Below are 17950 nucleotides of genomic sequence, written 5' to 3'. Positions count from 1 at the left end.
CGCTCGACTTATAATGTCCAATATGAGGAAGGATAAGCTTTTAACACCAGCAAATGCTTCTACAGAGTTAAATAAACCCGTAAGTCGATGGACAGCTAGAAGAGCACTGGCTAGAATTGGATATGTCGCCTCTGTGAAAAAAAATAAACCAGCTCTATCCGAGAAAAATGTTAAGGCTCGGTTACAATTTGCAAAGACCCACAAAAACTGGACTATAGAAGACTGGAAACGTGTTATCTGGTCGGACGAATCCAAGTTTAACCGTTTCCAGTCGGATGGGAAGCAGTACTATTGGCATAGGCCCGGTGACAAGCTTCAGAGTCATCATGTAAAGCAAACCGTAAAGCATGGAGGAGGAAATGTAATGGCTTGGGGATGCTTTACATGGTGGCACGTTGGGCCATTGCACAAAATTGATGGAATAATGCGAAAAGAGGACTATTTAAACATTTTAAAGACCCATCTTCACAATTTTCTCGATAAGTGTGCCTATCCTGAAGGAGAAATCACTTTCCAACAGGATGGGGATCCTAAGCACACCGCAAAAATTGTAAAAGAATGGTTGGCAAAACAAAATTTTAAGGTCATGGAGTGGCCAGCTCAAAGTCCCGACCTCAATCCAATTGAAAACTTATGGTCAATTGTGAAGCGACGGCTCGGGCAATATCAATCGGCCCCAAGCAACCTTGACGATCTCTGGAGACGCGTGGAGACTGAATGGAACCAAATTCCGAAAGAAATTATAGAGAATTTAGTTAATAGTATGCCGAAGCGCATTAAAAATGTAATAGACAATAAGGGTCTTTGGACTAAATATTAATTTAAAATTTCCTTAAATTTTTCCATAAAAGGTGCAAAACTGAGTACATGCCTTCTGTTTTTGTTTTTTTTTTCTATCTCTTACATTTTTTCTTGTATTATTGTAGTATTTAAGTCTATTTCTTACAAATTAAATAAGTAATCGAGAAAAAAAAAGTTTGTTTCATTTGGTTCATTGGTTTACGTTTTATGAGCGGTTCAACATGCATATTCTGAACATGGAATCACTTTTGCTCCCCACTGTATATGGCAAAAATCTGATGTAGTTGGCCGAACATTAAAAGAATGTCATAATATAACAAATTTATTACAATACAAAATCTAAAAAAAAAGACTCAAGCTTCTATCTTTAAAAGGACAAAAGTTGATATTTTCACCAAATACCAATTCCGATCGTTCTGTTATATGGCAGCTATAGGATATAGTTGGCCGATCCTTACGAAAGGTCGTATTATTTTGCCAAACATAGCACTCATGCAAAATCCGAACTCTCTTACTCTAAAAACACCAAAGTTACAGCATTTCCGTTCAATCACTTATATGGCAGCTATAAGATATAGGCGGTCGATCCGTTCTGACTTATATACTGCTTGCAAAGGATAGAAGGGTGTGTGCAAAGTTTCAAGATGATAGCTATAAAACTGAGAGACTAGTTCGCGTTGAAACAAACGGACAGACGGACATGCTCATATCAACTCAGGAGGTGATCCTGATCAAGAATATATATACTTTATAGGGTCGGAGATGTCTCCTTCACTGCGTTGCAAGGGTATAAAAAACCGGTGACGGACTCTTATGCCAAAATATCTGACATTCATTGGTGATAGGGCAATTCAATCTAATTAAACAAAACTACACAATACAAAATATTCTTTCTATGCAAGTGTGGGAAAATAAAAAAAAAACTGGGTGTGTCAGACTCACGCACGGCAGAAGTAAAACTTCTAAGTTGGCATATTGGAGACAACTATCTGTTGATAAGTCGCATTTGATGCTCAAGTTTGCGTCACATCAGTCTCTTTCTGACTCATTTTGCCCGTAACTTAATTGTTCACCAACGCACACTGAATTTCCTCTAAATAGTTACTCAATAAAGAAAAATCAATAGCCGTAATACGTATATTGCTTCGATTTAGCGATATTGTTAAAAACTATTAAGAATATCGCTTTGTTCAGTGCGAATCACAGGTCAACGCATAGAATGTATGTAACATAGAGAAGAATTCCTCTGCGACCCCATAAAGTATATATAAAGATCAAAATACGCACATAAACACAGCATCACACCGGAGTCCACATAGCCATAACCGTTTGTCAGTCTGTCTGTATGAACCCGTGGATCTCAGAGACTATGCACACAGATTGAACTATAAGATTTGTCATGGAGACTGCTTTAATACTCACACACATCAAGATTGTTTTAAATTTATGCCATGACCCCTCCCGCCTCCGCATACCGCATATATCTGTAACGTGAGTAAAGGAAGGTTTTTTTTAAGTTTTTTCGCCGCTTGGCCGATCACGGGGAATGCCTTTAACAAACGTTGGACAAATTGTTGGAGTTCGATTCGTTCGTTTTATTATGGAATAATTACTATTCTCCGCCTCAATCAGCAGGTTCTCCAGTACGTGCTACTTGGCGCGAGTTCCTTCATTGTATGCGCCAGCACCTTCTTCACACACTGCACCATCCTTTCCCAGGCGCCACCCTTAGCTGGGTTCGCCGGGCAATTGAAGATCCATTCGACTCCTTTAGTCGACAGCTCGCCCTGGATCCGTACAGGCTCGAACCCTTCACTAAACCTCTGCAAGGATATGAAGTTTACCATCACCAAGGCAAACTCACATTTCATATTCTCCGCGTCCATCGTCGCAGGGATCCATCCTTCGCTCGATCTTGGCCAGCTCTCCTCTGGTCCTTGTAGAAATGGTGGACCACTTAGACATCGCGAACCGCTGCTCAGGTCCACGGCCTTGCGCGGCCTCGTCGCGTCATCTGCCACGTTTTCGGCAGACAGAATTCATCTCCACTGGGACCCCTCCATGGATTTCAAGATCTCAGCCTCCCGGTTACCGACGAACTTTTCGTATCTCGGGTGGGTACTACTTATCCAGTGCAACTCAGTTTTTGAGTCCGTCCATAATGCGCAGTTGCTTAGACATCGCGAACCGCTGCTCAGGTCCACGGCCTTGCGCGGCCTCGTCGCGTCATCTGCCACGTTTTCGGCAGACAGAATCCATCTCCACTGGGACCCCTCCATGGATTTCAAGATCTCAGCCTCCCGGTTACCGACGAACTTTTCGTATCTCGGGTGGGTACTACTTATCCAGTGCAACTCAGTTTTTGAGTCCGTCCATAATGCGCAGTTGCTGATCGCCACACCGTGCTCCTGCTTGACGGTGTCCATCACTCTTGTGCCCAATACTGCTGCTTGTAGTTCCAGTCGCGGGATCAACATAGTCCATTTTCCCTTGATGTGGACGAGTCCTTTGAGCGCCATATTGTAGCTCTCCGGCAGTCTCACCTCGTCGTCTCTCCATAGCAGCCCGGTCTCGTAACGTCGTCCTACTTGCTTAGTCGTCTCCTCCAGGTTACTCAGGGCCCGTGCGTCGCCGTCATCTGCGACTGACGGCGCCAGCGTCACTCCGCCAGCTGCGACTGGCTGTGCCGGCTTCACTCCGAATTTTTCGATTTCGAAATAGTCGCTGCCCATCTTCTCCAGAAGATTATCCTGGGGCACGGCACGAACTATGAAACGGTGAGCTCGCCTTTCCGTTCACCGGTCCATACACCACCCATTCAAGTGCGGTGGCTCCTGTGAATGGTCCTCTAGATCCATGATCTAGATCTTGTTTTGAGGGGTGTTCCAAGATGCGCATGATCCAGTCCAATTAGGATCCTTGTCGTCGCATTGTTGTACAGCTCGTCGTCGATGAGCGTGAGAGACGATCCTACATAGGTGTATAGGTGTCGATATGCGTGTTCTCCCCGTACAGCGTCACGGGTAGAATCCGGAATAGTAGGTGGCATCCAATCGACTCAACGCAGCTCAGGTTTCGATGCGGCAAGTCCTGGTGGTCACACGTCGATCGCCTCTCATCCTGCTCATGCCCAGCGTCTATAACTGCAGCTGACGTAGGACGGCTCCTCTCGTCGGAATCCACTGGTCGTGGCATTCCTCTCCTGCTTCCTTCATCTGCGATTGGCGGCCGTCTGGGATGTCCAGGTGACTCGTGGAGAAGGTAGTGATGCCTCATTCGGCATCCATGGACGTTGCATCCGCGGCTCTTCCTGCAGAACCGGGACATGTGTCCGGGCTCCAGACACGAGAAGCATAGCCTCAGCTTCCTCGCAGACTCGATCCGCGTCGTTGTAGAAGTGCTTTAAACTCCTTGCAGTCCCTTATGTGGTTTTGTCCCTCGCATATAGGGAAACTTCGGGGGTGGTCGGAATACCGCTCCTCCTCGCGAACAATATTTGCGTGCAGGATCCTTCGCTTCGGTTGCTCCTTAGGTCCAGCGTCCGTGACAGTGCACACCAGTCTTGCGAATTCGTGAAGCCATTCGCTCAGGTGCACCTCTGTCGGGTACGGTTGTATCGTTATCGCGTGCTTCGCCCAGTCCAACCTCCTGCTCAGCGGCAACTTGGCGATCAGCTCCTCCATTAGGGTTGGGTTCCCTAGGTGTTGGTTGCCGATCGGGGTTGAGTGCAGGAACGCTGCCAGGTTGCTCACCTTCATCGCGAACCGCACGATTCTTGCGATGTCGGCCTCCTGTATTGGCTGCACATCGCGCACGCTATCCAGTTGGCTAACGGAATCGTTATTCCATACCGGAATAACGGCTCCTACGTTGCTGGGTTGGATGAGCAACGACTTCACCGTCTCGCGGGCCTCGCCTCTCAGGGCTTTTAGTAACCTCTAGTTGTTTTCCAATGGGGTGCACTGGTAGGCTGGAAGGTGGTAGACAGGGGCGATGGTGCAGTTACCTCCAAATTGTGTGTCGGCGGATGAACATAACCCAGTTCCAATTTTTACTAATTTGTGCCGGCAACTGCTACGATGACGTCACTCCAAGCTCAGCTTGCAGATTGTCACTCATCTGCCTCTCACTTTGCCGTTGCGTTGCTCCCTGGCGTGGCAGTATTCCACTCAAACATGGCGGTGTCTTCGCCTCACTCCAACGCCGCGTGCCCCGATTCAAACGGGATTTCTGGCGGCCTCTGCTTGTCCTCCATTTCCATCCTCCATCCGTCGCCTTTTCCAGCTCCGACTCCAGACGTGCGATCCTTTCCATTAGGGCCGCCACTTGTACAGTTGTGGAATCCGTAATCTGCCCGTTGTATCGGGACTTGCCGCTTTCCTGATGGGGAATGCCTTTAACAAACGTTGGACAAATTGTTGGAGTTCGATTCTTTGGTTTTATTCTGGAATAATTTACAATATCTACTTAGCTCTTACATTTACTTAATTGGCTAACGTACCGCAGTTTTCTGTTCCCTCTTCTTGTGAAAGCCCAAATCGGTGTAATTGACTAGAAAATATTGTTTACCTTTTGACCCTATGCTATGTACGGTGAAGTCTTAGCTCCACCCAGCATGAGTTGCAGGTTTTTAAACTCGATACTGTAACTAATGGAACAAAGCCGGCCTCATTTGTATCTAATGCATTAGTTGGCAGATGAAGAAAAATTTATGTTGCCAAAAGGGACCGAAATTCCGCATCGCGACATTTATGTAGATAGATCATCCAAAGGTGGCTCTAAAGATGTGGATATCAACATATTGCAGCAAACATCCAGGATCCTAAGTTCCAATTTCTAAAGGTATTTAGTCAATCAGTAAGTAAACCTATTTTCAGTAAGACCCACTAGGACTAGGGCCAACTGTTTTTCAAGATAGAGCTAGGGACTTTTATAAAAATTTGTTTTTTAAGAAATTGGTTTTATAAAGAAATTATCATAACGATCAGCCAACTATAGCGGACGTCCCGCCCGTTATCAAGCCCTTACTATCCGTTACCCATGACCAACCACCAACCCCCCCACACACATATTTTCTATCTACACGCTATTTGGTTTTGTATATGTTAAGTACGTTAATTATTGTTGTTGAGACTAATAAAGCCATTAGGGCGTGGCGAATAAATGGGTTTGACCTTTAGATCAGATAATAAGCTATTTTCGGAGAAAAACGGACAGAAAATAAGATTAGCTGATTGAATATTGTATGCTAATTGACTTATCTGTCAATTTAGGCGGAGAATAAGTTGTTTGAAAAAATTCTGCGAGTAGATCGGCATTGCCCTGATCAGAGGTCGCAGATGAATTTTCAAACGTAAGCAGTGTTGGGAAAAGTACATTTTTACGCTTTGTGTTTACAAAATTATAAAACTGTTTCGGATCCTGAGTAAATTGTATCCGGCAGCGACGAATATAATTCCTGTAACATTCACCATTATGCACGGTAAAATTTGACCAAGCTAGTAGATATCTTAAGAAATCAATAGTACTGCAGGTTTTTTTTATATTTTAGTAATAGCCTATTTCTAGTATTTTTTAGGTTAGTGAGGCACCTTGTAAACCAAGGAGGATTTGTTGATGCGGACGGATATTTCCATGGCACACAGGAGTGAAAGAATGTATTAAGATGACATTAAGATCGGTGCATGCCAGAATATCGGACCAATCATATGTATCGATAAAGCTATTAAGTTTGTGAAAATCAGCTTTACGGAAAAAGCGAATCTTATTTGTCACACATAGAGGCATCTGATCGATACCAGAAATGGTTTCGATTGAGACCTCCAGCGTGAGGTAATATGGATCCTCTGGGGTTTAAAGCTCTGGAGAGAGCAGTACCATCAGGATCAGATACAAAGCATAAGTTTAAAAGCCGACCTAGCGAATTTCTAACATGGTTAATTTGATCTAGGGACATGTCAAACATGCCCGCGGTGAAGTCATGGTGAGTGATAAGTGACAAAGATGGTGAGTTTTCGACGTTGGACCACTTTAATTCTGGTATATTAAAGACGCCCACCGCGACGAGATGGTCACGATCAGTCATAGGATTAAAAACGTACCGAATAGCGGACAAATGCTGCCAATATGAGGGCGGTTCGGACGAAGGCGGTATATACGAACATGTAATGTATAAAGAATTCAAGGACAGAGTGATTTTAATTTAAATAAATTCAATGTGACCAAACTGTTGTGATTTCACCTCTTCAGAAGCAAGAGTAGAGTCTACCGAAATGAGGACTCCACCCCCCCTTCGCTGAGGTCGATCCCGTCTAAAAGTGGTGTACTTACTTGGAAAAACTTCGGAGCTAAAGATCTCCGGCTTTAACCAAGTTTCTGTAAAGGCTATAATATGGCATGCAAAGGAAGAACTATCAGAATATAGTTTAGGGAGTTTGCTACGGAGCCCCCTAGTGTTCTGATAGGTAAGTGTTATGTGACGATACTAGTTTTTTGGGTTAGTAGACAAGGAAGAGGTGGAAGGTTGGTCAGTGGTTCCGATATGGGGAAGTCTCACTCCCACTGGTTTTATAACTTTTTTGAAAGAAGACGTGCGCCGTATATAATTATATTTAAAGTTAGTTATGTCCTCCATCTTTATATCGGCTTTTGTTTTGGCTTTGATATACGCCGAGATATCAATCTCTGAAGTATCAGGGGCAAGCCGAGAAACAAATATATGATGGAGGAATCATCTGAAAGGGTTTTTGTGTCGCAGAACTGCAGCATCAGTCGGTGCCGGTAGTCCGGACTGTGGAATACCCTTTTGGGTGACTCTGACGGGGGTTTCATTTAATAGAACCTGTTGTATGACTTGAAGGGATACCACGGAGGACATATCAGACGATTGCTCATTTTCCTTGAAAAATTTGGGCGTCGAATTGTTCTCAGTTCTAGCTCTTGGGGTGGCTAAAGATATGAGCGATTGCGTTATTGACGGCTGAGCAGGCTGAGGCGGATCACAACCAGCGGAATTTTAACGCTTAGGGGACTCAGTTAGCAGCTGAAGGCCGCTAAACTGAGTGTCAAGCGCACGGAGCTGGTCATTGATTTTACGAAAACCAGTGATCAACTCTTTAAATCCATTATTAGTCTGTCTCATGAATGACCTCATTTCGTCTTGGACAGCACGAAAATTTTCACAACAATAATGTAAACCTAACCTACGAGAAATGGCATCCGAAACGGAGGCAGTGAACCAGGCACACTTGGCGTGTACGACTTTTTCACATAGCCAGCAATGGATGGTAGGCTGGGATGAGGAGATTGTCTTGATACAAGACTTCATAGAACAGACCAGTTTAAATTCCATATTATAAATTAACAATACAACAAGAAAGGAAAGCTAATTTCGGACGGAGCCGAAGTTGATATACCCTTAAAGTTAAAACCGGAAATATATCGCAAACATCGGATATAGTTGGCCGATCCTTTTGAGTGTATGATAATATAACCTAATTTATCATAATATAAAAGCTAAAAATAAGTCCCAAGCTTCTATCTTTAAAATTACCAAAGTTGGTATTTCCACCAAAAACCATTTCCGATCGTTCAGTTATATGGCAGCTATAAGATATAGTCAGCCGATCGTTATAAAATTTTGTAGGTCGGATTAACTGACCAAAAATATAATCTGTACCAAGTTCCAGCTTTCTTCAACAACACGAAAGTTGGGTCATTTCCGATCGTTCAGTTATATAGCAGCTATAGGATATAGTCCGCCGATCCTTACGAAATTTAGCATGTCCTATTATTTTGCCAAAAGTAGCTCTCTTGTGAACTGAACTCTTTAACTCTAAAAACACCAAAGTTATACCATTTCGAAATTAGCATGTCCTATTATTTTGCCAAAAGTAGCTCTCTTGTGAACTGAACTCTTTAACTCTAAAAACACCAAAGTTATACCATTTCCGATCAATAAGTTATATGGCAGCTATAGGATATTGTCGGCCGATCCCGGTCGTTCCGATTTATATACTGCGTGCAAAGAAGGGTGTGTGCAAAGTTTCAAGTCGATATCATTTCAAGAAATGATATCATTTGTGATACATAATATTGTTGTCTCGTTAATTCTGAATAAAACGAGACCAATTTCATTAAGAAATTATGAAAATTGTTGAAGTTATAACGCTTTTTCCAAAACAATAAATAAATGAAACAATTAAAGATCTATTTTTTTTTCAAAAGCTACAACATTTAACTATTAAAAAACGTCTAAAATTGTAAAATCGGTTTAAAATTACGCTCTTAGGAATTTTTACAAGCAAAAAAGTCCCGAAAAAAACCGTTTTTTCTAAATAAACCAAGATTTTATGGGTGTTAGAAAAATTTCAAACACGGTTTTATACTATACTCGACCTAATGAAAAATTCCTACTAGGTCTCTTCAAAAGTTCCTTCAATTTTTCTTTTTTTGTCGCACTTTGTAATCGATTGGCGAAGAAAACTCTGGCAGCTTTTCGAATATTAAAATTTTCAAATTTTTTCAAACACTTCAAAAACGCATAAAAACGCCTCTAGAATTATTTTTAGTTTCATCATGTTTAACCTGATTAACTTTATTTTTGGACATTATTGTGATATAACCCTTTTAAAATTCAAAAAAAAAATTGTCAAAAAAATTTTAAAAACTATTCCCTACTTAGAGCGTTCATGTCGTTCATATCAACGTAGTGTAAAATTGAGTACCATTTAGCTTCGTTTGAATATATTACATTGAAAATTTATTAGAATATATAATTTATGTTTATTATTTCATCGGCTATATAGTGGCTTCACGCGCACGCTGATGTTTGCGGGTTTTCAACCGTGGACTGCTATCCGAAGTTCGTTAAATATACCGTATAAAGTAATATCGAGTTGTTTCTGAAAAAAAAGCCAAATTGGTACATATTTGTCAACCGCATTTGCTCCTAAAATATCAAAAACTAATAACATTTATTTAATGAGATATCGACCTGTCAATTATGGCGTAGCGATAAACGCCTATTTTTGGGACCGTGAAAAATAATGAAAAAACTATCTCTTGTAAAATTTGCTTCTTGGTGCTTCCGATATTTTCCCAATTAGGGCTCGATATGTAAGTTACTATAATTTATTATAGTTATTATATAAAACCAAAAATATGTTCGTTCTTAAATTAGTTAACTTTTAAGAAAAAAATTTATTGTTATTAGGTTAAAAATAGAATATTAACATAACAAATAAAAAATAATAATAAGTTTGTTACCTTTTAAGCAGCTAGACGTCAAGAAATCATAAAAATAACGGAACAGTTGATAGAAGCTATAAACAGCGGCGATTTTGATGGATACACGTAAGTTCAAAAACGCATGAAAATATTTTTTTTTTCCAAAGCATTAAAAAATTTTATTCTTTTGGTTCGGCAGAGCCGAAAATGGACATGGGATCAGTGGATCATAGGACACATATCTGAAACGTTAAATATAGAAAATGTCATATCGCGATTCTTTTATCGCATTAAAAACCCAATTTCTTATACTAAAAACCCAATTTCTGATACTAAAAAAGTGCGAAGCATCTACCATTAAAAATAGCAAACTTTGGTTCATTCCAATCATTTTCTTATATGGCAGCTATTGGATGTAGTTGGAATATAGCTGATAGGTTAGGTTAGGTAAAAGCGGCGATGCGGGGGGCCAGTCCCTGATCTTCCGAATCCACTTGAGCCGCTGGGACTCCTCGTGATACCGCACCCCCTCCCATCTACTAAAGAAACCAAAGAACCCTGAGGCGGCTCGCGATCCCACCCAGCTTTCAGGATGAAGGCACTGAGTCCGTGTGAAGCGAACTCCGTGAAGTATGTTGGGTCCGTGAGTGTTGCTGCACCCAGGACTTCGAGTCGATGACGCCCAAACGTAAGGCAATAGCACAGTAGTTGTGTAACTGTCTCCTCCTCCTCTCCTTACAGCTACTAAAGTAATCGTAGTTTGGCACCACTAGTTTAGCCGCGTGCGTTCCTGTTAACCAGCATCCCGTGATGGCGAGGGAGATAAGGATCTCCCGTGAGGGAGATAAGGATCTCCCGTGAGGGAGATAAGCATCATTTATCATTATATCATGCGTGAATTCCTGCAGTTCTTGAGACTCCTCCATTTCCTGCATTTCAGCCTCCACGTCGTTAAGGGATTGCCTACTAAAGTCATTCATAAGGTCTGCGAAAGTCATTCATTGTCATAGAGTTGAATGAAAATACAAATAGTTTCTTGATTGCCAGCAAGAGCTTGTGATCTAAGTGCTTCCCTGATAGCTATTACTTCAGCTTGGAACGCACTACAGTGGTCGGGGAGTCTAAAAGACTCATTTAGACACAGCAGTGGAAACCGCCTCCCACCTGGCCATTCAACTTTGAACCATCTGTTTATATATTAAGGGAACCCACTGGTCCCGAGATTTGTCCCATCATTCCTCCCTCGATAGAATGGAGACATTATAGTTTGATCGACGGGTATACAATAGTGTGTAGCTCCCATAGGTGTGAAACAGTATAAGTCCAACATGGTGTGTCCATAGTTACCATTGAGGTAAGAGTTTCCCCTAATACAGTGCCGTTCAACTAAATAGGTTTGAAAAATCGTTCTTACACTTTTCACTATATCTTTGTTCCAATTTGTTTTTTTTTTCTATTTAATTTTTAATTTTATTCATTCATTTACTCATTATTTGCAAGAAAGGCAACGGTTATTTGCGGGAAAAAGGCAACGGTTATTCAGATTTTTGCTTTTATCTTGAAGTTCTGTAAATGAGCGCGCTTTTTTTGGCTTATCTGATTAGGTTTGAAAGCTTTGACTTCACTTTGTATTTAACTGCGGGATTGAAACGACTTGAATTCAATTGCATTGCAAAATTGTTATCATTGTTTATCAATATTTTGTAAAATGGGCGGTGCAAAACGGTTAACCGATTTTGAAAAAGGTCAAATAAAAGACTATATTGATATCGGCTTAAAACATAATGAAATAGCTAAGAAAATCGGCCGAAGTCAAAACGTTGTGAGTAATTTTATTCGTAATGAAGCAATTACTGACTCAAACTCCCACCTATCTCCGGTGGCAACGGTTAAGCGAATTATTAGAAGTACAAAACATTTAAAGAGACTAAAAATAAAAAAAAAACCACCTCTTAACGATGCTCCTAAGAGTGCACGACTTCGATTTGCAAAAGCGCACATGACGTGGAACAAGGAGTGGAAGACGGTGATCTTTTCCGACGAAAAGAAGTTCAATCTCGATGGACCCGATGGGTATAACTATTATTTCCACGATTTGAGAAGGAAGAGTGCTTTTTAAGTCGTCATCACACGTGTAAAGATGAAGTAATGGTGTGGGGAGCCATATCTTTTTATGAAACGTGCGAGCTGCTGTTTGTCACCTCAAAGATGAATGCAAAAGACTACAAGAATGTACTTCAAAACGCTTTTCCTCAAATTTCTGAGATTTATGGTCGTCTACATGACAACGCTCCCATCCATACCGCTCGGGTTGTAAAGCAATGGATTCAGGACCAAAACGTCAAATTGCTCGATTGGCCACCTTACTCCCCCGACATTAACATTATGGAAAACATGTGGGGACTTTTGTCCAGAAGAGTTTACGAAGATGGAAGACAATTTAGTGATTTCGAAACATTACTTAAAGCAATTAAAGAAGCCTTTGCAACAATTACACTAAATGAATTTGCAAAATATTATGATTCATTACCAAACCATATTTTTTAATTAATAAAGAACGTGGGTGGGCTTACCAAATACTAAATAATTCTAAAACAATGTATTTTATTTTTTAAGTTAGGCAGTACCTTGAAATGTTCCTTAATTTTAATAAATTTAATAGTTTTAGTGATCAAACCTATTTAGTTAACCCAAAAAAAATTGACATTTTTTGTTAGGTTTTTGAAAAAATTAATAAAAATAATATAAAAATAAAACTAACAGAACAGAAACTTTGCTATTTTATAAAAGACAGATTTTTGTATACATCGAAACTTATTTTGAGAAAATCGAAACTCTTGTTACAGAATTACAACGTTTCAAACCTTAACCAAATGTCAAACCTTTTCAGTTGAGCGGCACTGTGCTTGGACTAATAGCGGGGGTCAGCCCATGTTTGTAATATGTTTACAACCGGACTCGAATACAATTTTGTATGATGTTTTTTGAGGTTATGTCAGAACCCTGACGTGCTAGGTATTTTTTGGACCTCGGATTCGGATTCAGCGACCCCAAAAACATATAATAAACATGGTCTTACCCCCGGACTCGAATATAATTTCGTATGAGGTTTTTTGAGGTTATGTCAGAATCCTGACGTGCTAGGGTTTTTTGGACTGATTTTATTCAGCGACCCCGAAAACATATAGTAAACATGGTCTGACCTTCAGACCCGAAACAAAATTGTTTTTTTGTTGCTGTGTTATTGAACATGGCAGTGATTTTGTGAAAAAGAATCTCCGTGGATCTGCACTTTCTATACGCGTGCTTTGATCGCGAAATATCATTTGGGTTAATGGTAAGATAAACGTAAAAACTTATATGCCACTCCATTGTCATAAGGAAGAAGCCTACAGACTTATTGGTCTGAAGTCCTTAGGGGAGCAGAGTGTTAGTTTTCCCGCTTTGGGTATGAAAACAACCATCGTCCGCAGCCACGTCTCGTTCATATCTGTCATGATGATTGCTGTGAAGATTTTCCTGACCCTTAAGCACAGATTGCACCCGGCCTTGGTTAGTTGGGTCGAGAAGATGTCATCTGGCCTGAATATTTAAAGGGCTTGAAACTGTTTATCGCCCAGCTGAGATTCCTATTATTAGTATTTGAGATGGATCGGGAGGTGGGAGCTACCCCCCTGGCTCTGTGTTTCCTGGATTGTTTTCTCCTGAGAACACTCTGGAAAATTTAAGAGAGCCTCTACGGTTTCTTGGCTGGGCGTGGTCCAGCTAAAATTCGAGGTTTTATTGTATCCTATCTTTCTAAGTCGGGAGGCCTCTGATGTCCCCTGAATGCACGTGCAGAACTTGATTCAGGCAGTCCTCTTTGCCCTTTGTTCTTTGTTTTACTGTTTGATGTCCGCTTTATACGTCTCCCAAGCTACTTGTTCTGTACTTCTGTGCGACCACCATGGTGGTTTCTTTGACTGGCTACTGCCCAAAGTTCTTTTGGGACGGGCCCGGGCCCTATTGAATGCCCCGACGCAATCCGCCGTTAGCGTGCCCACCATGGTGTCCAGGACTTCCTTGTTGTTAACGTCCCTTGTTGGAGTTTCCCCCAAGGGTCGGTCTAGTTTCTTTCTGTAGAGCTCCTAGTTTGCCTTCCTAGGATTTCGCACTGCTAGTGAAGTTCTCGAAATTGGTCCGGAAGAAGTGCTTCTCTAGCAATCCCCATCTAACCACCCTGTCTGCTAGAGAGTCTAAGTCAAGGGTAATGTCAAGTACCTCCCCTCTGTTCTTGACGATGAAGGTGGGTTTCAAACCCCTGTTACCCACCAGAAGTTTTAAGTTTAGGATAAAATCTTAAATTGACTTACCCCTCTCGTTAGTGTCAGTGCTTTCCCACTGACGATGATGGGCGTTGGCATCGCACCCTTTAATCAGGTCGATCTTCTGCTTATCGCTGTCTTTCACCAGCTGTTTGAGTAGCGGGTGCGAGAAGATGGCATCCTGGGGATTGACAAGGATTGTCAGAAACATCCTTGAGATTCTCCACCACAGTAACCTCTGCTTCTGTCTCGAAGCTCAGTAGAGAGTCCTTCTCAATTGCGATCTCTTGCTCTTTCATATGGGAAATGCAAAGTCACATACGTGTGTTGCCCCCAGCATAGGCAAAAGCCAAATACAAGAACAATACAAAAGCCAAATACAAAACATTTCTACGCTTTGTTGTTTGTTGCCTCCGTTGTCGAGCTAAGAAATTACAATTGCTTAGTCTCTCAGTTTTTCGTATTAATGCGAAGGCACTTCATTTTTGTATTGCCAAAAACTTTTTACTGCAAAAAAGCCCTTTTTTTTTATTTTTGTATTTTATTTCTAAATTTTAATTCTTGCTTCATTAATATTTTTTTTCATTATAATTTTTTCTAATTTTTATTTTTTTTTTGAATATATTTTTTTTCCATTGAAAATGGTATTATAATTTTTTTCAGTATAATCCAATGCATTGATGTTTTTTTTGGTGTTGGAGTTTGCTCTGCCCTTGCGAACCATCTACGAGGAGGTTTATCTGCAAGATTGGTTACCACAACATTGGTTATCTGAGGTTACCAGTCCATCATGATATAGCCCGCTTGTCACAAAAAGCATGGTTAAGACTAGGAGGTCGGCCGGTCCTGGATGCTGGATGCTATTCCACCTTGGATTAGGGTAATTTGAGAAAGGGAGTGTTCTTCTCGTCGCACGACGGGCAGTTTTCTGGCTTGTTCTGGCGTTGCCAATTCGCCGAAAACGTTGCCAGAACTGGAAGTTTGCAACACTGAAGAGTTTTCGAAAGTGGTTTTATACTGATTAAAACTAACACTGAAAAGTGTTATTTATTAACACTTTTAGTGTTTAAGACACTAAAACTGTTTGGCGGTCAGTTAGAAAATACATTTGAAAGTGAGTTGTAAACGAGAATACCGCGCGGTAGGAAAAACTATAGAAGCCGCTCCGGAATTAACGCTAGCCGCGCTAGCGTTAGCAGCGAAGCCAGCGACGCGGGTGAAGTGCTCAGCCAGGCACCTAAGCTGCGTGCCGTCTCGGTTGAGCAGGAGCTTGGTGAGACTGACTGACACGAGACTGACGCCCATGATGCCCTAACCGGAGATGGCCGTGTCCTGTCCTGGAGGCCTGAACGCCGCGAGATTGGAGGCAGGCACCACCGTCGCCACTACTGTCATCTCCTCTGTCGCCCATACTGCCATCACCGCCCGCACTGCCGTTGCCCCGCCATTGTCCACCACTGAACGTGTGGCTCTGCTGCAATGAGCCGGTACTACGAGCACGTGTCCAATAGCCGCCGCAGTGCCGGACCCCCGTACCAAGGTGCGGAGCACCTGGTCCTGTGTGGTGACGGGTGCGGACCCGGAGCCATCGAGCCGGCAGATCGCCGAGAAGGTGAGCAAGGAGGTCGCTCCGGCCCTTGGAGTGAGAGTACATGAGGTAAGCGAGCTCAAGGGGGGCGCGGCAATTATTTGCGGCATTGAAGAAGTTCGCTGAGGTCGGGTTGAGGGTGACACCGACGTGACGCCGGAGGAGTTTATGGACGAGCTCTGAAGGAACAACCTGAAGGAGGAGATGGTCGTGGCCGATTTTAAGAAATCGGTGCACTTAACATCAAAGCCGTGGTCCGCAGCTGATGGAGGCACCACGAATGTAACGTTGTAGGCCAACGAGAAGGCTCTGGTACAGGATCCGTACCTTCAGTACATGGATGCGGTACTCCATCAGCTGCGGTGAGTAGCAATCCTGTCATCCTAGGTCTTGGCGCGCCCCCCCTGTGGTTTAGCAAGAGTCCAGGCACACTAATGGCCACCCAAAATACGCGCGGGGTAAGACGCTGACCGAATGTGTGATCACCCAAGAGGTACAGGTCAGCGAGTCGAGTAAATGGTACGCATTCGACGGTCCGATGGGAAGGAGTGATATCGATGTTACTCTTGTGAATGAGTCCGCGATGAGAGTGTTTGATTTTCAATGGAGTATGTTGGGCGGTCATGGTGTGAGTGATCATAATCCGATTGAGATTATGGTGACCCCTAACTTGGGCCCTAATTGTTGGCGCTTTCATGGAGCGAGTTGGGCCCTTCATGGGCCCTTCTTCCGCGACGCAATTTGATTAGGGTAAAAGAGGATGTGTGGCGCACTTTTGTAGAACGAAATAAGCACGATCCCTGGGGTCGTTTTTACAAAATTCTGCAGGAGTGAGACAGAAATAGGGGCAGAGGTTTGTGTGCCCTACCGTTTGGAGGCCAAGTGCTTACAACCTGGAAGGACTGTGTGGAATGCTTGTTGTCCAAATTCTTTCCTAGGGAGAATCGATAGCACTCAGTGCCTGATGCAGTGGGTGTTGCCGATCACCTCCTGCTCAGCAAGCTTGAGTAGGGATTCACCAAGCTTCGCTCGGGGAAAGCTCCTGGTATGGAAAAGCTCGCACTTTTTCCTAATGCGTGGAAACTCACAAGGGTGAGTGTGCCCCGATAGGGTCCGGAGCAACCCGTGATCGTTTCGAGGCATCATCCTTGTTCTAGTTCTGGCAAAAGTTCCGAAGCGAGCGCTGGTGGAACGGTTGCAGGAGAGTGTGGGGAGCCAGAACTCTGATAGGAAGTTTAACTTCCGAAAGGGGAAGAGTGTGGAGGACGGCAACTCCAAGTACGTTCTCGGCGTATTTTTAGATTTCAAAGGGGCTTCTGATTACTTGAGTTGGGCTAGGGGATTGGGTGTCGGGACGTAGCTCTTTGGAAGAGTTATTTCTTGGAACGTAGTGCATGTGGCTCTTGGTTGTCTACAGGGCTCCATCTGTGGTCTATTGTTATGGAACCTCATGATGGATGGGACTTTCTCATCTTGATTGAGGGCCAGTCGCGTTCGAGGATTGAGGCAACGCCACAGACTGCTTGCGCATTGTTGGCCAGTGGGGCAGCAGGCGTGTCTCGGATCTGTCCGAACTTGTTTTACATGTCGTGTTCCACACTGAAGGGATTACGACCACGGCACTCGAATATACCCACAAGCGGCATATAGTGCATGGGCACGGATGGTACGCCTGCCAGCGCCCCAGACTAGAAGCTTTAGTATGTGCTTGCCGGGCAGCTTACTCCCTCTGGGTAAGAGGCGAAGTGTATTTTTCACCTCTACTGATCTATGGGTCACAGCACCCAAGTTGTATAACGCAACTCCACGTCGAGTCCGAGGACTCTACCCGCGATATGGGTATCAACCACAGCCACCACGAAACTCCCACAAGGGGACCTACCTCAATGGTAGTGTCTTGGACACACTATCCAACCCTTGGCGCGAAGTTTGTGGGCTCGGTGACCCACCACTTTACCTCCGACAAGCTCGCATGGGGCGCCCTTTCATGTTAGTCGCGTCCTACAAGCTATGGCGAGCTGTGGTAGCA

The 17950-nt window shown here is 43.0% G+C and overlaps 1 protein-coding gene across 11 annotated transcripts in view; it reads left to right on the top strand.

The window, feature by feature from the left end:
* The window catches only part of CaMKII (Calcium/calmodulin-dependent protein kinase II), a 99470-nt gene that overhangs the window by 61487 nt on the left and 20033 nt on the right, over window positions 1–17950 (top strand). For 5 of the 11 annotated variants that reach the window (XM_043213461.2, XM_043213457.2, XM_043213459.2 and 2 more), the window contains one exon: window positions 10077–10155. The exons of 2 other annotated variants lie outside the window; for them this stretch is intronic. In XM_043213461.2, coding sequence (XP_043069396.1) covers window positions 10077–10155 — 79 coding nt within the window. The remainder of the gene's footprint in view (window positions 1–10076; window positions 10156–17950) is intronic. 4 more of the 11 variants (XM_043213462.2, XM_043213458.2, XM_043213460.2 and 1 more) reach the window with 1 other exon arrangement.

The sequence above is a fragment of the Drosophila bipectinata genome, chromosome 4 (genome assembly GCF_030179905.1).
Source record: "Drosophila bipectinata strain 14024-0381.07 chromosome 4, DbipHiC1v2, whole genome shotgun sequence".
Classification (NCBI taxonomy): Eukaryota; Metazoa; Arthropoda; class Insecta; order Diptera; family Drosophilidae; genus Drosophila; species Drosophila bipectinata.
This window is presented reverse-complemented; position numbering and strand designations above follow the sequence as displayed.